A 23221-nucleotide genomic window follows, 5' to 3' on the forward strand; every position below is an offset into this window, starting at 1 on the left:
GGGGAGGCACCAGTTGGTCATTAGGTTTCTCCGTGGTGCTTGGAGGATGAGGCCGGCGATCAGGTCCAGGGTGCCTGCCTGGGATCTGGCAATAGTTCTGGAAGGGTTGTCCCTCGCTCCCTTCGAACCTTTAGAGTCGGCTTCGCCTAAGGACTTAACGTTGAAAATGGTCTTTCTCTTAGCGATTACCTCTCTTAAGAGGGTGGGAGATCTCCAGGCCCTGGCGGTAACGCCAGCTTGCTTGGAGTTTGCCCCTGGCAAAGTAAAGGCCTTTTTGCACCCGAGTCCGGGCTACGTGCCTAAAGTTCCTTCGAGTACGGCTCGCTCTGTAGTCCTTCAGGCATTCCATCCTCCACCTCATGTGTCGGCGGGAGAAGAGAGGCTTCACTTGCTCTGCCCCGTCAGAGCTTTGAGTGTATACTTGGAAAAGTCTGCTTCTTGGAGAAGATCTGACCAGTTGTTAGTATGCTTTGGGTCACCTAAGAGGGGGCTCCCGGCGACCAAACAAACTATAAGTAACTGGATTGTCCAGGCTATTACTGAGGCTTACAAGGTGCGTGGGGTTCCTTCACCTTTGGCCTTAAGGGCTCACTCGACTAGAGGCATGGCTTCCTCTAGGGCCCTTCTGTCGGGAGTACCTCTGCAGGAGATTTGTGAGGCAGCCGGCTGGGCTACCCCGCATACTTTCATCAGGTTTTACAGTCTCAGCCTTCCCAGTACGCCCGGTGCACACGTACTCGGCCCTTGCTGAGTGCCTAATCAGTTTCACTCTGGGGCGGGTCTGTTCGGTGCGTGGCCTAGTGGGTACTCGTTCCCCAAAGAGTCGATTTTATCGACGCAGTGTTGAGTTCCCTCGATAGGGAACGTCTAGGGTTATGACTATAACCCTTGTTCCCTGAGAAGGGAACGAGACACTGCGTCGTGTTGCCACGCCCCCTTTTCAGACCCTTGAGCGTCTTGCTTCATCGCGAGGCTAGTGTGTGTTGTGACAGCGTCACTTTTATACTTCCGGGTATGCCGTCACATGTTACGTCACGACGCAACACCAATCAGGATTGGATTAGTTTCATTCATACTTCAGAGGCGCACGCTTAGGGAGCGTCCCCAAAGAGTCGATTTTATCGACGCAGTGTCTCGTTCCCTTCTCAGGGAACAAGGGTTATAGTCATAACCCGAGACGTTTTCTGAAGGTGAAAAGGAAAAGGACGCAAAACACCCGCAAAGCTCTTTTGTGAGGAAGAAAGCGCGCTCTCTTGCGTGCCAAAGCACCGAGGGATCACCGCGACAGACAGACGGAAAACTGCTAGCCTGTGTGCTGTACTGAACCAGATTTTGCCGGGAGAAATGATGATCACTGCCTTGCCATCACACCAGCACCCAAGAGGACCTTCTTCTCTTCCCAATGACTCATTAGAAACCTTTTCTCTCTCCAACTTCGGCAACAGCAGTTCACTGTGAGGCTCCAAAGAAAAAAGCGTCATGCAATGTTTACTTCCGCCTTTTATACCCACGCTGGTAGGTGGCTTTCGGAATGCAAATCTTGGATGCCAATATTTATTGGCTCATTTTTAATTCTCTCGAAGGCAATAGGCTCCCTAGCGCGATCCCAATTCGTCAGGGAACTCCCCGACGACGCATTGGAGTTCCCAGGATGAAAGGGAACCATGGTTTATAGCAGCCTTGAAATATGGCATGTTCTGACACGACTGCTTCCATCCCATGGGATTTACATCACCTTTTTTTTAAGAAACAGGGACGCAATCAAATGTGTTGGGGTGGGTTGTGTGTGTGTGTGCGTCTTAGAAGGTGATCAAGCTTTCTCTGTAGTCGCCCCAAAGCTCTTGAACAATTTACCTTTAGACATCAGGACCTCTCCATCTCTGGTTGGTTTTAAATCCAGCTTAAATACCTATTTTTACTCTCTTGCATTCAAGTAATGTTGTGTATGTATTTTAAATAAGTCTGTGTTATGTATGTATGGATATGCACTGAATGTTTTTGATACTTAATTTTTATCTCCTTTTTCTAGTACTACTTTATTTTATTTTTATTGATTTATCTTATTATATTTTAAAGCACTTTGGATCAAATACGGTTGTGTTAAACTTGAGCTCTATAAATAAAACTTGACTTGTCTTGGAGATAAATAGAATTGCTCACATTTGACACATTTCTCTCCAATCAGGGTGAAGAAGATGATGAGGATGATCAGCCTCTTAGCCTGTCATGGCCAGAGACTGGCCCCAAGCGTTTCACGTATCTCTTAATCCTTCCCATAGTGTTCCCTTTGTGGATAACTTTGCCAGACGTCAGGAAGTCTGTGAGTACTTTTTGACTTGTTGTGTTGCAATTGCAAGCTGGATGTAACTTTTAAAATGCTTCTTGTCTGTTTTTTTCCTTAGAGTTCAAAGAAGTTTTTTCCTGTGACATTTCTGGGGGCGATTTGCTGGATCGCAGCGTTCTCCTACTTGATGGTCTGGTGGGCTCATCAGGTAAGATTTCTGCAGCTAACAAAGTACACTTCAGCATTCTGTTAAGAATATCACTTATTACAGAAATAATATATTTTAAAAGAATATACTTATAAGTGTGAACATGTCATTTCATAATTAGTTCTATTGTCTTTATAATTTGGTTAAAGTGTTCTGCTGAATGATCTGACAAGCATTATAGAAAATTTAAATAGAAATAAATATAAGCTCTATTGAAACTTGTATGTCATGTTTTTAAATATATTTGCACGTTTTTAATTATGATGTTTTAATAATTCAATGTAGTAAAAAAATATTTATAAGTAAAGTGTTTAAGTTAACATTATTACAACTTGCCCTTATTAAAAGTGTACTTAAGTGTGTTAAAAAAAATGTGGTCATGAAAGTGTGCTCTTTTATCATTTATTGGATCTCTACTGGCAGTGTGCTACTGATGTTAAGCCCAATTGGGATTTGAGGCCAAATATTTCTGTGCCAGTTTATGATCTTCACCAGTCTGGTTGCTTTATGGTAATATTCCTGCAGGTTGGAGAGACTATAGGAATCACAGAGGAGATCATGGGCCTGACAATTCTAGCAGCTGGAACCTCCATCCCTGACCTTATTACCAGTGTCATTGTGGCCCGCAAGGGTCTGGGCGACATGGCTGTGTCCAGTTCTGTGGGCTCTAATATATTCGACATTACTGTGGGGTAGGTATTTTTATTCTTTTTATTTTGTTAAATAAATTAATACTTTTATTCAGCAAGGATGCGTTAAATTGATCAAAAGTGACAGTAAACTAGACTGGGAAAACCGAGACAACTTCCAGCAAATTTAGATTTGCCCTGAAAGTTTGGAGAACTGTTTGGCTAACAGTAAACCCATTTGTGTTAAAAATATATATATCATATTTCAAATAAATACTGTTCTTTTAAACTTTCTATTCATCAGAGAAAAAAAATCACAGTTTCCAAAAAAATATGAAGCAGTGCAACTGTTATCAACATTGGTAATCAATCATATTAGAATGATTTCTGAAAGATCATGTGACACTGAAGCCTGGAGTAAGGATGCCGAAAACTTAGCTTTGCTTCAAAGGAATAAATAACATTTTACAATATATTACAATTATTAAATAACAACAGTTATTTTAGATTGTAATCATATTTCACAATATTACTATATTTTTGATCAAATTAATGCATCCTTGGTGAGCATATACTGTATATGCTTATCTTAATACAAGACGAGGAGGAAAGATTGAGTGGCCCAAATCTCTCCAAGGATCACAGATGGAGATTTGCAGAGATTAGTTGAGTCTCAGGGTCAGAAAGCCTTAAAAAAAATCAAACAACCACTACATCGCCACAAGTTGTTCGGGATGGTTTCAAGAAAAATCCTCTTCGCTCATCCAAAAACAAACTCCAGCATATTTAGTTCTTTTAGTTCTGGAACTTCAAAACTGACCGGATTCTATTGTACTATGTGCCTGCTGGGATCCATTCTGGACCACATGTATGCAGAAGACACACAGTTATATTTGTCAAAAGCACTCAGTTTTGGTTGTTTTTATTGTCCCGTTTCCTTTCAAGGGAACTCGCGCTGTGTCGATTGACACTAAGGGAACTGTGTGTGTGATGATGTATTGAGGCACATGTAAAATCAGTCCAATGGTGTGACGGAATATCAGAGGTACCAGGAGACTATAAAGGCCTGCCCAAACAAAGCAGCGTTAGCTTCTATGTCTACACAAGCGCTCTGTGTGAAACAGTCTCTGTCATATTTGGTGTTGTCTGATATATATCATATCAAGTATATCAAGTGTTACAGCGCAGTCTCATCCCAAGACGTCATTTAACTGACGTCTTGGGACGTCTTTTGACCATACGTCGGTTAGATGATGTTATCGGATCCTAACCCTACCCCAGACCTAAACCTACCCCGTCACCTAACTGACGTTAAAGGTAATGCGTCAGTTGTATGACGTCTCAGGATCGTCATGTAACTGATGTTAAAGGGTACCCTAAAACGGCGGATGTTGACGTATGGTCAAAAGACGTCCCGAGACGTCAGTTATATGATGTCTTGGGATGAGACTGTGTTAAAGTGAGTGTATATAATATTATTAGGAACACCTGTTCAATTTATTCATTAATACAATTATCTAATCAATCAATCAATCAATCAATCACATGGCAGTTGTTTTAATGCATTTAGGGATGGGGTCCTGGTCAAGACAATCTCCTGAACTCCAAACTGAATGTCAGAATGGGAAAGAAAGGTGATTTAAGCAATTTTAAGCGTGTAATGGTTGTTGATGCTAGACGGACTGGTCTGAGTATTTCACAATCTGCTCAGTTACTGGGATTTTCACACACAACCATTTCTAGGGTTTACAAAGATTGGTGTGAAAAGGGAAAAACATCCAGTATGCGGCAGTCCTGTGGGTGAAAATACCTTGTTAATACCCTTTATGGCCACCATGTACCCATTCTCTGATGGCTACTTCCAGCAGGATAATGCACCATGTCACAAATCTTGAATCATTTCAAATTGGTTTCCTGAACATGACAATGAGTTCACTGTACTAAAATGGCCCCCACAGTCACCAGATCTTAACCCAATAGAGCATCATTGGGAAGTGGTGGAACGGGAGCTTTGTGCCCTGGATGTGCATCCCACAAATCTCCATCAACTGCAAGATTGTATCCTATCAATATGGGCCAACATTTCTAAAGAATGCTTTCAGCACCTTGTTGAATCAGTGCCACGTAGAATTAAGGCAGTTCTGAAGGTGAAAGGGGGTCAAACACAGTATTAGTATGGTGTTCCTAATAATCCTTTAGGTGAGTGTATATATTGTCTATTTGAGTATGGTGAGCAAGCAGCAGTTTAGAGTGTGTGTGCACCCCTGCCCGTTATTTAACGGGTAGGGACACACATGCTTTATGTGTTGTTTGTTTGGGTGAAGAGCATGCACGGTCAGCACTCAAGGGCGCTGGCTGTGAGCATTGTGATGTGCTTCCCTTGGGGTCTCTTGCCGATCCCACCTGGTGTTCTTTAGCGAGGACGCCTAGGCTTGCATTTCCCAAGGCTCAGGTCCCACTGTTGCCGGGGCACAGCGAAGGCTTTAGACTTGGGGTTTGCAAATGGATCTGTCAGCGAGGTTAGAGTTGGGCCTAGCCTTATCTCTGCCCTCACCTGACAGATCTAGTGCCTTGTGTCAGGGTTCAGAAGCACGCACTGCGGTTTCTTCCGCCCCAATCAAGGCACCAACATTACAGATATCTAGCTCAGGGGAACTAGATGTTGTTGGTGTTGATGCACGAGATACTGAGGATTCACCACCTCATTCTCATACATTTGAGGACCTCGTTGAGGTTGTAACGAGAGCGGTCAAAAGATTAAACATCGATTGGCCGACAGATAAGCAGGACATTCGTTCAAAAAGTAAACTCAACAAACGCTCTCTGCTCTCTCGTTCACAACCTCAACGTCGGGGCCTTCCGTTTTCCCCCAATCTCCACACCGAGGTGTCGAGATCATGGGAGAAACCTGTGTCATGTAGAGTCTACAGAGCACAAACATCTCACTATTCTTCTATGTCACAATATAAAGAGCATGCTTATGTGGAGATGGCAAATGTGGAAGAGATGCTCACGAGCTATCTCTCCCCTGAGTCTGCATCTTCCCTCAAGGCCCTGGTATTACCCACCAAGCCAGTTAAAGTAACATCAGGTTTGGTGGGTAAGGCTTTTTCAGTGGCTGGTCAGGCTGTAGCGTGTCTCCACACCATGACACTACTGCAGGCTTAACAGGCTGAAGAGTTAGGAGATCTAGGCAGGCGAGGGTTTTGGCCTGAACATTGTTTGTGCCACTGAATGAAAATGGATGCTCCTATTTCTTCCTGTGGCCTCTTCGCAGTAAACTTGGTCGTTGAGAGGTTCCAGGAGTCAGCCAAGCAAGCGGCTGCCTTCCATACACTCCTCCCTCGCTGGCATCAAATTTTTGATAGCATGGAAGCTAATGCCAAATATTTCTCGTTGGGTCCTGCAGACCATAGAATGGGGTTATCAAATATAGTTTGGGTCTTGCCCACCCAGGTTTATTGGGTCCTACCCACTGTGGTGGGCCCTGAGCAGGTTCTGGTAATGGAACAAGGAGTGAACATAGTGTTGGACATAGAATATTTACCTCTCTCCAGCAGGGACACGAGGTTTTACAGTTGTTTTTTCTTCAATCCAAAAATGGATGGGGGGCTGCGTCCCATTTTGGATCTAAGAGTTCTGAACGAGTCAGTCATACAACTAAAATTCAAAATGTTATTCAAAATTCAAAATTTTAAGAAAAATCGTGTCACAGATCAGATCAGAGGACTGGTTTGTCATGATAGATCTCAAGGACACATACTTCCACATTTCCATCCTTCAATATCACAGGAAGTTGCTGAGGTTCGCTTTCAGGGTGCAAAGCATACCAATATCGAGTTCTTCCGTTCGGCCTTGCACTATCACCCCGCACTTTCACAAAATGCGTAGATGCAGCTCTGGCGCCTATGCTTCTACAGGGTATTCGCATCATGAACTACATCGATGATTAGTTGATTTTAGCTCAGTCACATCATTTGGCGGTTCGGCATTGAGATGCCGTTCTCGCCCATATGAGATAGCTGGGGTTATGGCTAAATGCCAAGAAGAGTGTGCTTTCTCCATTACAGAGGACAACTTTTCTAGGTGTGGTGTGGGATTCTATGTTGATGCAGGCATACCTATCTCCAGCATGCATAGAGTCCATTCTGTCAGCCGTGAAAAGAATAAAGCTAGGCAAGTCACTCACTGTAAAACAGTTTCAGAGACTGGGTTTGATGGCAGCAGCGTCCAACGTGATACCTTTTGGACTTCTGTACATGAGACCCTTGCAGTGGTGGCTCAGGACCAAAGGGTTTTCCCCAAGGGGCAACCCCTTTTGCATGATCAGAGTTATGTGGCGATGCTTACATGTGCTGGATATGTGGAAGAAACATTGGTTCCTGTCCCAGGCTCCCGTGTTGGGAGTTTCTTGTCATCGCAGAATGCTAATGACAGATGCCTCCCTCACAGGCTGGGGAGCGATCCTGGAAGGACGCTTTTCTCAGGGTCTATGGGGGGGACCATCATCTCTCCTAGCATATCAATCGCCTAGAGATGATGGCTGTATTTCTTGCTCTCAAGAATTTCCTTCCAGACCTCAGGGGCCACCATGTGTTGGTCCACACAGACAATACATCGGTGGTCGCCTACATAAATCATCAGGGGGGTTTACGGTCACGCCCGCTATGCAAAACTGGCACACCAAATCCTCCTGTGGTCTCAGGGAAAGTTGCTCTCACTCAGAGCGGTTTACATCCCTGGGGCCCAGAACATAGAAGCAGACATCCTGTCGAGGCAGGGGCCGAGGCCCAGGGAATGGAGGCTCCATCCCGAGGTGGTGAAGCAGATATGGAGGGATTTCGGCCAGGCTCAAGTGGATCTGTTTGCGTCTCGAGAGACGTCTCACTGTCGACTCTGGTTCTCCCTCATGCATCCAGCTCCTCTCGGACTGGATGCAATGGTACAGACGTGGCCGAGGCTATGTTTGTATGATTTCCCCCCGTTTGTTCTGCTCCCAGGAGTTTTGAAATAGTTTGCAGGGGCAATCTGCGCCTACTGACCATCTGCGCCTACTCTGCCCATGGTGGCCGGGCAGAGTATAGTTCCCAGATCTTGTGTCTCTCCTCAATGGGTCTCCTATGGAGCTCCCCGTCAGGAGAGACCTTCTGTCCCAAGCAGAGGGCTCTATTTTTCACCCTCGTCCTGAACTGTGGAACCTGTGGGCTTGGCCTCTGAGGGGGGCCAGCTCATAGAGTCAGGTCTCTCAACTGAGGTTGCGGAGACCATTCTACAATCCAGAGCTCCCTCCACAAGGAAACTTTATGCCCTGAAGTGGAAGGTTTTCAATTCATGGTGTAGTGACTGTCAGCTGGACCCAGCATTGGACTGATTTTACATGTGCATCAATACATCATTACGCAAAGCATTCCCTTAGCATCAATCGACGCAGTGTCTCGTTCCATCTTCAGGGAACCAAGGTTACAGTCGTAACCGAGGCGGTTGTTTTCATCAGTCAAGTGTGTTTTTTTTTTGTCTTAGTTTCCCACCAGTCATCAGTTGTCATGGATCATCACACCTGTTTGTCATCTCCTCATAATCACTGTTTAAGTCCCTCACCTTTGTTTGTAGGTTGTTTTTGTGCATGTGTTACACACAATGTTATGTTGCCTTCATCTTCGCATATTACCTGAGTTTGTTTTCATTAAAATACACTCATTGAACGCTCCATTTTCTTTTTGTGACAATATTTACCACTTAAAGCTGGAAATGAGCAGTATTTGAAGTCTCTATTGTTCTGTCTAAATGAGGTCAAAGTCTAATAACTTTCTTCAGCTTAATGAAAGAAAATCTGAGATGATACTTGGTCCACCAAATGTAAAAGAGATGATAGCCAGTACTATTGGATAGCCAGTACTACTTCCCTAGGAATAATGGTGAAAGACCGTGTTAAATGTGTTTTTCCAATCTTCTATTGTCCACTTTTGGTCAACCCTGCTCTCTTTCCTGCTCTTAGCTGACAGGCTTGGCACCAGGTGTGATCTTCTGCTGCTGTCTACCTGCAGCATACCCCAGTTGTACTAAGTTGTTATTTGAGATACTGTTGCCTTTCTATCTTATATATATATATATATATATATATATATATATATATATGAAGAGTTCAGATGCAAAAGCCTCTAAGTGCCATTTGAAATTTTCTTCTAAAATGATCATTTTTATCAAGCTTGTATATTTAAGTTCAGTGATTTCACTCAAATGGCAATGATAATTACCTATTAATTCTTATTTAAGTTAAAGTACTGAACTTAAATATACAAGTTTGATAAAAATCATCATTAAAGAAGAAAATTTCAAATGGCATTTAGAGGCTTTTGCATCTGAACTGTTCATATATATAGTACTGTGCAGAAGTCTTAGGCACACTAGTATTTTCGCCTCAAAGAAATGGCTTTAAGCCAGTTATTTATATATTTTATTGTAGTGTCTCAGTAAGAAATATCAGTTTACATTTCCAGATCCAGACATTAATTGTGCCATTAATTGTAATAATCTAGTGAAATTTTTGAATGCACAAGGATTCTGACAACAGCCAATGCTCCACACGGAGGTCGGATCTCACCATCATCGAGTGCATCTGAAATCATATGAATAAACAGAAAAAACAGAGACTAATACCAGAAGAACTGCGGCAACGTCTCAAAGGTAGTGCCTGCCTGCCTGCAAAGCTACTGTGAAAAAGCACTTGTGTAAAAATGCTGTAAATGTTTTCAAAAATAATGTCATAATCATAAATAGATTTTATTTATCAATTCACTTTTATTAGTTAACTATTATTAACTGTTATTAACTTTGAACAGTTAACTAAATCAAATCAATAGGTGTTTAGTACCCTTTACGTTTAAAACAGCTTTTGTCCAGGTATTGCACAGTTTTTAGTTTTGCAGGTTTTGTCAAGCATCTTTGGAAACGTTGCCGCAGGTCTTCTGGTCTTAGTCTCTGTTTTTTCTCTTTCTTCATATAATTTCAGATGCACTCGATGATGGTGAGATCTGACCTCCGTGTGGAGCATTAGAATCCTTGTGCATTCAAAAATTTCACTGGATTATTACAATTAATGGCACAATTAATGTCTGGAAATGTAAACTGATATTTCCTACGGAGACACTACAACAAAATATATAAATAACTGGCTTAAAACGATTTCTTTGAGGCAAAAAATACTAGTGTGCCTAAGACTTCTGCACAGTACTGTATATATATGTGGCACGTACTTTGAGAGGCAGCTCACTTGGTTAATGTTTTGTTTAGTAAAATTCAGTTAATGTTTTGTTCTGTACATTTATGATGTTCAGAGCCCTAAACTTCCATTTCTTTTTTTTTTTCAGGTTACCGTTCCCATGGCTTCTGTACTCCTTTATAAACAATATGAGCCCAGTAAGGGTGAGTAGTAACGGCCTGTTCTGTGCCATCGTGCTACTCTTCCTCATGCTCATCTTCGTCATCATCTCCATTGCCGCCTGTAAGTGGAAAATGAGCAAACTGCTGGGCTTCATCATGTTCCTGCTCTATATTGTCTTCCTGGTGGTCAGCGTCCTGTTGGAGGACAAGTACATCGCCTGTCCTATCTCTATCTAACGTCTGTTCTCATTTACACACACACACACCAACATGAAGCTAAATTCATGTACCTGCTGACTTTACCTCACCTCTGTAGTGATTTTATTTACTTTTGACCTTATGACAAAGAATTTCTGGCCTGTGTGTGTTTATGGGGTTTTACACACTTAAACAAATGTTTTAATATGAATATTTTTCTTGTTTTCCAATAAAAATATCTAAATATCCTAATAGAAGATAACTGAGATAACAGAAAATTGAACTGTCTACTTGTTTTCAGAGAATATATCTATTATATTTAAACAGAATATATCTGTTTATTTCTGGTAGACGTTTTTTCTTCTCGGTTTAAGAATAAACGTAAAAATTGTTGCATTTTTCTTAAAACAAAAATAAGATAAGTATCACTACTATCACTACTTTCACTTTTTGTTTAGTTTTTTTTTTTTTTCCAAACTCTTTGAAGTGCAATTGAAGGTATGAGATGATCTTAAACTAGGGCTGTAACGGTTCACCAAACTGAAAATGGTTCATAACTGATTACACACTCTAGTACAAAATCATGTTCACTGGATGAGATTCATCGACAGTGTTAAAACCTCAGATTTTATAGATTTATTTATTCATTTTCAAACAACATGCAAGTTCAGTTTGCGCAGTGGTTCAAGAGCCAAAGAGCAACACGGATGGAGCTCTCCGAATGATCTCTGATTATTTCTTCAGTGGCACATCAGCGCTTTATTCACTCTGTAGGAGGCACTAAGGATTTATAACCAGACAGACGCTGTGATTATAGTAGCCAGTGCTTGGTCATTTCTCAGTCTCTGTCGGGCAATTGTTCACTCAGTGAATGTGCTGCACTATTGACTAATATGTGGTCTGGAGGAATCTTTCCATGATATGACTGATATATTCTTCAAAATAGTTTTGACTTTGCATGAGCTAATGGCCATTGTTCTTTTTCTGATTTTTTTTATTATAATTTTATTTAATATTTCTATTACGTTTGTATGCTAAACACACATGTTGAGAACATGAGAAAACTTTCTTGTAATGGTGGTAGTAAATAGAAGTACAGTGTATGCTGCATGTTTGACAATTCCAGCACGTTTTAATGGGTATTTATTTATATTTTGTTTATTTACATAATATAATCCCGCCAGCAGACCCATATAATATAGCTTTATAATATATAGCAAATAAACAAACAAAAACGTTTATTTAATGTTTATTTTTTTATGAAATGGAAATTCTTTTAATCATAATGCAATGCTAAATTAGTCTGTTAACCATTACCTGCCTAGCATTAATAAAATGACAGACAAAGATTGACTTATAATGTATTTTAGATACAGTGGAGTTATTTATTGATCTGTTGAATGTTAAAGCAAAACACCTTCAAAGATAATAACTCTTTATTATTTTTCAGTTTCAGTTCTGCTCTGTTGTTTCAGTTTATGGTGAATGTGTGTATTGGCTGCCACTTGTGTTCATTGGAAACATTGGCGAATATTATATTTAGGTGGGGTTTTTTTCTGGACCCAGGATGCCATTCTGGATTTATTTTAACTGATTATTTATAGAATGTTAATTTAAGCATTTCGATATATTTGTGTGTTTTGTTTTTTTTTTCTTTACATGTTGCCTGTGTGTCAAGAGGCCAAAGTAGCCAGAACATTGAATTTTGGACATACTGTTTAACCTGGCATGTCATCCTTCCTCTGTAGACACTGTTTCTATCCTTTTATTTTAGTTTTTATTTCAGGGAACCACAAATGAGCAAAATGACTGCATGTTGCTTCCCCAAGTATAGAACAACAACAACAAAACCCTCTTTAATATTCACTCATTTATAGAAAAATCGCGTTAAATAATAGTATAAATGCGATGAAAATGTGTAGATGCTTATAGTCTGTAGTTAAGTGTAAATAAAACAACCTAGAAAAAAAATTATATAGCACTCCCAGCTGCTGAAACGACGTGCAGTGATTTCCCTAAATAGTCGGCGTAGCACAATCCCTGTATTTGGACTGGAAATCAGTCCATTCCGAGACGGTAAAGTAGGCAAAAAGTTTCGATGCATGCATGAAAATGTGTAACCTAATTCAAGATGTGCTCATTGCTTTACTGTAAGGTTAAAAGACCAAATATTTGCATAATGGGTTGCTTAACAAATAGTCCTTCGGCAACGAAAGAGTAATGTGCTAGCACTGTCATAAGTTCTCTAGATGAGTAAAAACCACAAGATTTTATGAGTAGCGTGATCCATGTTACCACTAAGGGTGCTTAGGACTCTTTGTAATCTGTACAGACACTAACTAACTAATACAAGCGCAGAACTCGCTGATCAAGAACATAACACTGTAACTAAACACTATAAAACTTCTTCCAAAAAATAGTGCATTAATTTGTGGAGGCAGTCGCTCTATTTGTATATTTTTTTTGGAGGCAGACGATTTATTTGTAAAAAAAAGACAAACAAAAAAAATGTATTAGTATTTTGAAAAAAAATAAATGTTGGCTTTACACAAGTCGAATGCAGATGCCTACAGGCGTACCTTAGCAAATACTGCCCTCTAGTGTGCCATCTTTATTTTTGTAGCTATGATTCAAACAAACACAGATCTAAACAAAGTCTTATGTTTCCCTTTCGTTCAGTGTTTACTCCACCAACGCCTGTTGTAAACCTATTCTTTGTGAACGCATACACTGAAATGCTTAAGCCTAAATGTATGGCTGTGTTTATATTTTATGATTTTTTGGAAGAAAAGATAATATCCTTGTCAGCCCAATATGTTATAGGCCTAGACATCATATTTATTTCTTTAGCAAAAAATACTTTATTTTCCAATGCTGTAAGCTATTTTCTATTTTCTGTGAATGTGCAGGCTTCCGAATCATTAGCCGCTTAAAATGAAGAGTAATAAAATAGCCAACAATAAACTGTAATTATTTGCACCACAAACCAGTGTTTGTTTATAAGTATGACAATGTATTAATATGGTAAGAAATACCAGTTTGCAATATCAAACAACAAAAAGAGCTGTTTTGATACAGCTTAAAATAAGCGGATGAACCGGAAGCCAGATACATTCAGTTTACAAATGGCCGCTCTTACATTTAAAAATAAGGTGGATGCAAATTTTATATTGCTGCATGTATCTTTCCATTTCAGCGGTCCACGGGTTACATCTGGAAAGAACTGTAAGGCTTTTATTTTCTGAACCAATAAATTGTATTTCAGCAGATCTTACTGACAAAGGGAACATGTGAATGTGTAGGCTATTAAATATATGAATATGGAGATATTGAGTATTTATTATATGAATGAACATAGAAAAAGTTAAAATGCTCAAACGTCGAAAGGTTTTTTAAGAAAAAAGATGTCACTGATTAAAGCAATGTAGCTATTTCTAGGCATGTTTTCTCGTTTTTCCCCCATATTTTAACACTCAAATTTACGTATCATAGTAGGCCTAGTCTTCTATCCTAACTTGTTACACCTTGATATATATGAATTTTCCTCATTGACATCTGCCTTTCATAATTATTTTTATGTGTTTTGTCTTAAAAGAGGGCTGTTGAAATACTCAGTATTCAAGTGGCCCTGCTTTATCCTGTTCCATGCTTTCTTGCAGGGTAAGGGCTATTTTAATTTGAATTCTGTCTTGTGTCAAACATAGCAACATTGATATGCACTTTGCATAATTATGTGTCTGTTTATTTAGCCTATTGTTTGTTTGCTCTGAATGAGACTGAAGCTGAATGCTTGGCCTGAATTGACATAAATCTGCAGTTAAATATTTTCGTTTAGACTTTAAAAGAGTGAAAATGCTAATTATGTTCACTTGTTCTCTTTCTGGCCCCTGTCTCTGTCTCCACTGTTGTCTTTCTTTTTTCATGAATCTGCACTTTTGTACTGAATCACGAGACTCACGCCTAGTTATAGACATGGCATGCCAACAATAACTCCATCACTCAGTGTTTAATGTTCCATTACACGTGAGTAATTCCGAATGTACATATATAGATACTAATAAAATCAGAATATAGAGAAACTGTTTATGTAAATGCAAAGTATGTAATAAAAGAAATAAAGGCAAATATAAGGGCAAACTTTCTGTGGTGAATGAAGTTTTTCATAGCAACTGCAAAGATGTGAAATAAAATTGAAACTCACTCACCAACAGGACTCCATTTTCTTTATTCTACACATAAAATATATATTCCCACTTTATATTGTCTTATAACTACAGTTTTTCACAAGACACTAATCCCCATTCCCTGTGACCGCATTCTCAAAGGCCTAAATCTCATTCAGCAAAACCTTAAAGTTCAGGCAGTTAGACACCATTTGCAAATCGCATTCTTTGTTCAAATCTCTGAACACATTCTCACTCACTAAAACACATTTTTTCGCAAAACAGTATGGAAAAGTTAAACACAACTACACAGTTGTCATTGTTTACACAATGGCTCAAAATGGTTCACACTTGTTTCTAATGATGTGAACCAACTATACAATATTACAGTTATAAGCCATAAATGGATGGAAATATGAGGAGGAAGAGTTCTGCGCAATAGAGGGATAGGATGAGGAAAAGAAAGAGCATGTGTTGTCAAGGCTCGATCCTGCACACACAAGGGTTTTTCCTTTTGACTGGTAATAGACTCCATTGCTGTGAAATCCTATTGCTGTGATGTGGAGCCCTAAGGCCAGACCCAGCACGGAAATGTGAATTTTCAGTTACACATCTTTTGGGAACACTTTAATTAAGGGTGAAGTAGTTACACATTAGTACATGTACTTACTACAGTATAGTAATAACAGTAAATTGTGCATAATTACAAGTAACTAACTCTAAACCAAACCCCATAGTAAGTACATGTAGTTAGTTTTATTTATTTATTTTTTGTCAATTGCTAACAAGCATCATTCAATACTGAAGCCACATTTTCAAAACTCTTCACACATTCAGCTAAACAGAAGTCTGTGCGGACCAAACTGAATCGTTTTTCATTGCTTTCACACAAAATGCATTCAATGATAACATTTTCCAAAATCCATTAACACTTTTGACACTCATACTTCACCATCTACAAAAAACTATATGTCTGTAGCACATTTTTCGAATGCTGACACTGCTTTCAAAACTGATAAAAGCACATTCAAATGATTTTTTTTTTTTTTTTTGAGAACCATATACACTAGGTCAAGGAAGACAGATTGGAAAAGAAGATTGGCATCTACACACCCTCACAGTATATCCATCCATCTATTCCATACTTTTTCAAAGCGCTTGTCCAAGGGTCATGGGGAGGCTGGAGTCTTTACCAGCGTTTCAGGTTGTATGTGTCGTGGCAGATTTCCAGTCCCAATTCAAATCATCAAAGTCTGGTTCAGGTCTTGAAGAAATTGCGCAGAGTCGAGGTTTCGGGTCTCAGAAGAAGTAACTTTATTGAACAATTCAACAAAGTGAGATGTCGGCCAGTCATCTAATCTTACAATGGTCTGCACTCTTCTTATACCTTGTGGTACCCAATTAGCGCTCAAATCGTTATCTTTTCTTCCTTTGCTCCTCCTTATTACTCCTCCCAGATTAAAACACCTGCATCATTATTTTATTTTTAATTGGGGAAACCTTCTTTGCGCATGTGTATCTCCTCCCAGATTAAAACCACCTGCATCATTATTTTATTTTTAATTGGGGAAACCTTCTTTGCGCATGTGTATCTCCTCCCAGATTAAAACACCTGCATCATTATTTTATTTTTAATTGGGGAAACCTTCTTTGCGCATGTGTATCTCCTCCCAGATTAAAATCACCTGCATCACTATTTTATTTTTAATTGGGGGAACCTTCTTTCCGCACGCGTATCTCCTCCCAGATTAAAAACACCTGCATCATTATTTTATTTTTAATTGGGGCAACCTTCTTTGCGCATGCGTATCTCTTTCCAGATTAAAAACACCTGCATCATTATTTTATTTTTAATTGGGGCAACCTTCTTGGCGCATGCGTATCTTTTTTTAAAAATGGCTTTATACATGATTTTCAGGTACTTTTTCATGCCTCTTTCACCAAGTTTCTTCTCCTGTCCTCACTTGACTAGCCTTTTGGCCTAATTTTTTCTGTTTGGCACAGACTTACATGCACACTTCTTTCACATGTACATAGGACAAGCAGAATTCCCCAACATATGCAGGAAAACACTCTGGAAAGATGACAGGATGGAAACACTCTGTCCATCACAGGGACGACACACACGCATGTATTCATATTCACACTCGCACCTACAGGCAAATGAACAATCTCCAATGTCCTGTATGGGTTAAACCCAGAAGAAACCAACGTCAACACGGAGATAACATATAAACATATTCTCATATTCTATTTCATTCTCATTCATTCTTTGCGCAGTAATACAGTCAGTATTAAACAATCTCACCATCACAGTTGTGTTCTGTTTAGTTTGTTTTCATTGGTCTTCATTTGTCACATGTCTTAATCACTGCCATAATCAGTTCATCTGTTTCACCTGTGTTCACTAAATTATCATCATCTGTGTTTGCATTTAAGTTCCTTCAGTTCAGTCAGTGTCGGTCCGATCTATGTGATAATGTGTGTTGCTCTAACCTGCTTATGTGTCTTTAGAAATAAATAAGTTGTTTGCTGTCAAAATGAATGGGAGTCAATGGGATGCTAACAGGATAAGGATTCGGTTAGAACTACAAAACACGTCTTAAGAAACTACAGACATGGAGGACACATGAGTCCCGCGGTTATGTTGAGCGGCCTAGATAAAGAGGTTTGAGTGATTATTTATCAGTATCAAACCTAACGAAAATTAATTTATTCAATGTTGTCCACATTAAATTGCATCTGCAGCAGCATTGTGAACTTTTGTAAAGATACGTTTAGCCATTACTTTTTAAGTGTATCATTATATTCAAATTTTAAACGGGAGGAGAGTATCCGCATGAAAGACCCACAATTGGCAGATCAACATGCTCTGGAACGGTATGAAATCAAATTAGATAGAATGGAGGATTTTAACTGTGACAAGATGATTGACAGGGCAGTTTATGGTGACAGCATGCACACAGCACACGACAGAGCTGTCCGTTAAAGATGACTTGATAGTATGTCCCAAAGCTTGCCTAGTCTTTTGCTACACACTCAAAAGTATGTACTTTTTCTTCACAAAAAGGGTACATACTTTTAGGGCGTAGTATAAGTAAGTGAGTTTGGACACAGGGTGGGTGACAAAGAATGACAGATCCACCGCAGATGTCAGCGCGATCGGTCAAGATGGCCGCCACCATGCCCGATCCAGAGTCTCATCCTTTCTTTTACTGTCTAAGGTCTCATCCCGCCAACGAGACCGTCCTTCCAGAGTCTCGTCCTGCTGAGACCGCCATTCCAGAGCCTCTTCACATCATGCCTGCCGAGCCTAAGCTTTATCACATCATGCTTACCGAGTCAGAAACTGTTCATGCCATGTCAACCATGCCTGTGTCTTCGAACAAGATGGTCACAACACCTGAGTCAGCTCTGGAAGATACCACACTTATAGTTACCAAGGCTATTTTGTTACTAGTTACTGAAAAAAGTAATAGTATAACTGAAGAGTTCAGATGCAAAAGCCTCTAAATGCCATTTGAAATTTTCTTCTTTAATGATGATTTTTATCAAACTTGTATATTTAAGTTAAGTAATTTCACTTAAATAACAATTAATAGGTAATTATCATTGCCATTTAAGTGAAATTACTGAACTTAAATATACAAGTTTGATAAAAATCATCATTCTAGAAGAAAATTTCAAATGGCTCTTAGAGGCTTTTGCATCTGAACTCTTCAACTGTAACATGTTACTAGTAACACATTACTGCCCAACACTGCTCAAACTTTATCATAACTTCAATTACATGCAAAATGTCAACATAAATTCACTCCTAAGTGTATATTGACAATAAATAACACATTATAGGATACACACACACAAACATTACATATCAAATTGGACGATTTTCTTCACAAAACCCTTTTTTTGCTGCATTATTTCAAAGGCCAACAAGCCTTAAAGTTGCAGTACACGCAAGCCTACAACAGGTAAAATTATAATTATTATTCATTATAGTCAATACATTAAAATAAGTGTACTTCTTAAAGCACGACAAAAGATTATTTAGACATAATGATTCAAATTGTAATTTAACTTTTAATTTGACATTAAAGAGCAATTTTTAAAAGTGTGTTAAATAATGAAAGTGTCTCACAAGTACACTTAATATTATTAAAGGGATAGTTTACTTTGAAATGAATTTTTGATATGTTTCAGCTTACCTCAAGGGCATCCAAGATGTAGGTGTCTTTGTTTCCACAGTATTTTCAATTTTGACATTTTTCAGTCAAACCAGTGTTGTCTGTCAGTAATATAATGGCCGGTCTATGGAGCCCACCTCAAAGAGCATGCACAGAGAAGTCAAAATGAAACATGATTTAATGACTTGTAAATGTAAGTACACATTGATGGCCTAAGACACGAAACGAGCGGTTTGTGTGAGAAAACGAACAGTATTTATATAGTTTTTACCTCTTGTTAACAGCTGTCGAACTGATCTGAATCAGATGTCCAACTGAACCGTCTCCAACGTGACGCCGGAAGTGATCGCGTGCGTATGTACGTCACACATTGTTTACATGGAGATTTCGGAAGTTTTACCTTTCACTAAACATATTATGTTTATGTTATATTTATATTATGTATACCAAAGGTAAAACTTCCGAAATCTCCATGTAAACAATGCGTGACGTACAGAAGTCCACTTATTTTATATTAAAGTACAGTTCTCTAAAATATATACTTTGAATAATTTAAGTAAAATACATCCAATACAATTAAGTATCTTTATTTTTCACAAGGGATTTTATTGGAACTACAGTCAGAGCTGTAAGATGAGAACAGAAACAAATTGAACTTAAACCATTAGACAAACCAACAACCAGAGACCTGCAAAAAAAACACATGTGCTGACAGAGGAGAGAACGTCATTAGTGTGAGTGGAACAGAGGGAAACTACAGTGACTGAAACTCATTTAATTTTTCATTCAGGTAAGCTTTAAATCTGACTGACTTTTTTTCAGAATGAGTCTACTGCATTTTAAATATATGCTCGGTCAGTAAAATAATGTAAAACTTGGTATTTAATGTCGCGTCAAGTCACCTTTAATACCGTTACAGTAGAAATTGTTTCAAAAGCCGCTTTGCGGTATTAACGCAATGCAAACTTCAAAAATGAGGCAAATTCTGCTGTAAAGCAGCAAGTCAGCTCACTGTTGGTTCAGTTCATTTCAGTTAATCTGTAAAATGAATTAATTATGAAACAATTAAGTTAAATTCAGCTATAAGTAACTCCACAGAGCTCTGTTCTAGTTTTGTTTTCATTCGATCAAAACATTAATAATATTGCTGAATGTGTCCCCAACTAAACAAACCAAGACAACAGGAGCAATCCAATAAATAAATAAATGAGCGCGTTAACAGGCTAGCGAGTAGTGTGTTGTGCTAACAATAACTGAAGCTATCGGTGTAAGGTTAATCTGAAATGTAGGGTAAGATGTATTTAGTAGTATAAACAACTAGAAATGATGGTTACAAGGTTGAAATACGAAGACGGAGCGTACAGCCTTGGAGCAAACAAACACACAGCACGGCAGGCAGCGAGGCAGACAGGAGCAAACAATCAATTTAGTGTCAGTGCCACCTATTGGTCAAAAGTGATTGGTCACCTATTGGTGTTGGCCTGGCCTCCAAATCCCTCAGATCTCAATCTAATTGAGCATCTGTGGGATGTGCTGGACCAAACAAACGAGTTCATTCAACAGCGCCTCCACCTCAAAACCTACAGGACTTGAAGGATCTGCTGTTAACGTCTTGGTGCCAGATACCACAGGACACTTTCAAGGGTCTTGAAGAGTCCATGCCTTGTCAGGTCGGTGGTGTTTTGGCAGTACAAAGAGGACCATCAGCATATTAGGCAGGTGGTCATAATGTTTTTGCTCATCGGTTTATGATATGTACTGTACATTGGACAATGTTTTAAATTATACCCTTTTACGAAGTCTTGATTTTGTTTTGGGGGTTTACTGGGATATGTTTTCATGCTTGATTGTTCTAAAAACAATATTTTCACATATTTTATTATTATTACATCTCCTTTCTCCCCAGTCTAGTTGAACACCTCATTTTCAATGAAGGCCCTCCTTCTGAAACACGAAATGTGCTGTCATTGATTAGCTAGCCCAGTGTGTTATGACTGGCAGCGCTTAGTTTGTGTTAGGGAAAGTTTGCGCCTCTTCATAACCGCAAACTCTACTCAGATTATAAATATTAATGATGACATCAATTTCTAACCATTTTTAGCCCAATTCAGACCCTGATAATGTTAATGTCAAGTGTACTTCAAACATCATGGCTTCCCACACTTGACAAGGGAAGGAATCAACCAGACTCAGGATTTCACTCGTTCTTCAATTTATTTGACCAGTAACAAGGAAGGTGAAAAACCTTTAAACATACAAAAAATAACAAATTAAATAAAGTTCAATATTTCCCATCAAATACAATAAAGCACATCAAAATACAACAAGCAAAGGATAAGCTGGATTAACACATCAATTAACCATTTCTTCAAGTTTATCACCCCAGGTAAACAGTGTAAATCAGCCATTACATTTCCAGAAAGCCAGCTCTGCTGGGGCCCATTTCTTTTTAAATGAACCTTTACCCCAGATCATCCATACAGAAGTTACATATATGACATTCCATAATCACAAACCTACAAGGAAAACATTTCAAATTATATTACAGTAGCTTAGCACAAGGTTTGCTGCTCTGTACAGGAATGGTTAAACAGCTTTGTACAAAATATTTAGCCTCAAACTATTAATAGTGCAACTAACAATGCACTTAACAGACCACACAGCGTACCCATCCAGACAACTACATAGCCAGAGATCTCATTTGCAGTCCTCAGAAACCAGTAAAGACATGTGAGCTTACCGGTAGCCCCTTTGATCTTTTCCTTTTCCCATGAGTTTTAGCCGTATTCTTTAGCGAATTATTCTTTCTTCCACTACTCTTAACTGCATTGCAAATCTGAACCAAAACATCTCTGCTTTCATTGTCTGAAGCTTCTTCTTCTTATATGATTCCGGCAGTGTAGACGCTGCTGAGCGTATTACTGCCCTCCACGGGTCAAAGTTTGTACTAAATTCTTACATACAATCCTGTGTCATGCAGGAATTGAAGAACTGCTTTGGAGATCAGTTTATGCTCATCACTGTGTCCAAACAAAGAAAAGACAGAAAAAGCCTTAACTCCATATCCTGACAGTTTACTAAAGAGAACATTTCTTTCAACCCTATACTTTCTGCATTCCAGGAAAACATGCCCTACAGTCTCAAGACTCCCACATTCACACAAGCCAGAAACATGCTTCCCTACAATGTGCAAAGAATAATTCAACCCACAGTGCCCCAATCTCAATCTGCACATTTTAACTGAGTCCCTGCGGGACAAAAAGTTACATGAGCATCTTTTCCTAACTTCAGGTTGTATAGAAAAGTAATGTCTACCCCTAATTTCCTTTTCCCACCCTCTCTGCCATTCTTTTATTAAACTCTCTTTAATTTTTTCTCTTAATTCCACTCTTCCTAATAATAAATGAACATCTACTTCTCTTCCTAAGCTCTCCTTTGCAATATTATCCACTCGTTCATTCCCACTCACCCCAGCATGCCCGGGGACCCAGCAAAAACTGATGTTGCAAATAAACCTAGTACTAAAAACCACATTCAGGATGTCATTGACAATGTCAGGACGAGATTTAGATTTTCCTACTTTTAAATTATCTAGAGCACCTACAGAATCAGAGCAGATAATAACTTCTCTAGGTTTGACTTCCTCAATCCACCATAGAGCCCATAGAATTGCCATTAATTCAGCAGTGAGGACAGAACTTCCATTAGAAATACGCCGACTAATTTCCAACCCTAACTGTTCCACATACACCCCAAATCCAGCTCTCCCACTAACTGGATCTCGAGATCCATCTGTAAAAATAATCATTGTGCTCTGCCTAATTGAATTAAGATATTCCCCTATTTTTGGTGCCACTTTCCACTTATCTTTTTCCTGTAAAAAACCCAACTCAATATTAATTTCAGGCAACATCCAATATGGTATTGGTAACCAGCTTGTGTGCTCTAAAATACCTCCTTGATCCATACTCATCTTCCCTGCCCACTGATTTACTATGACAAAAAATGTATTATATCTATAAGCTCCAGCAACCTCTTGTAACAGACACCTTGCTGGGAAGGTATGATTACATCCACTAAGTTTTACCCAGTACTGTAACCCTAATTTAATACGTCTCAACCATAAGGGCATTTCTCCCATTTCAATGAGAAGTGCAGGAACTGGGGAAGTT

General features: G+C 39.2%; 1 protein-coding gene across 4 annotated transcripts in view; it reads left to right on the forward strand.

Annotated features, from left to right (window-relative positions):
- Nucleotides 1–13416, forward strand: part of slc24a2a (solute carrier family 24 member 2a) — a 105902-nt gene extending 92486 nt beyond the window's left edge. For all 4 annotated transcript variants that reach the window (XM_039669757.2, XM_039669759.2, XM_039669760.2 and 1 more), the window contains 4 exons: nucleotides 2186–2320; nucleotides 2403–2492; nucleotides 3018–3184; nucleotides 10489–13416. In XM_039669757.2, coding sequence (XP_039525691.2) covers nucleotides 2186–2320; nucleotides 2403–2492; nucleotides 3018–3184; nucleotides 10489–10738 — 642 coding nt within the window. In that variant the 3' untranslated portion in view covers nucleotides 10739–13416. The remainder of the gene's footprint in view (nucleotides 1–2185; nucleotides 2321–2402; nucleotides 2493–3017; nucleotides 3185–10488) is intronic.
- Nucleotides 13417–23221: the final 9805 nt, after the last annotated feature.

Source organism: Pimephales promelas, chromosome 1 (assembly GCF_988280905.1).
Source record: "Pimephales promelas chromosome 1, fPimPro1.hap1.1, whole genome shotgun sequence".
Lineage (NCBI taxonomy): Eukaryota > Metazoa > Chordata > Actinopteri > Cypriniformes > Leuciscidae > Pimephales > Pimephales promelas.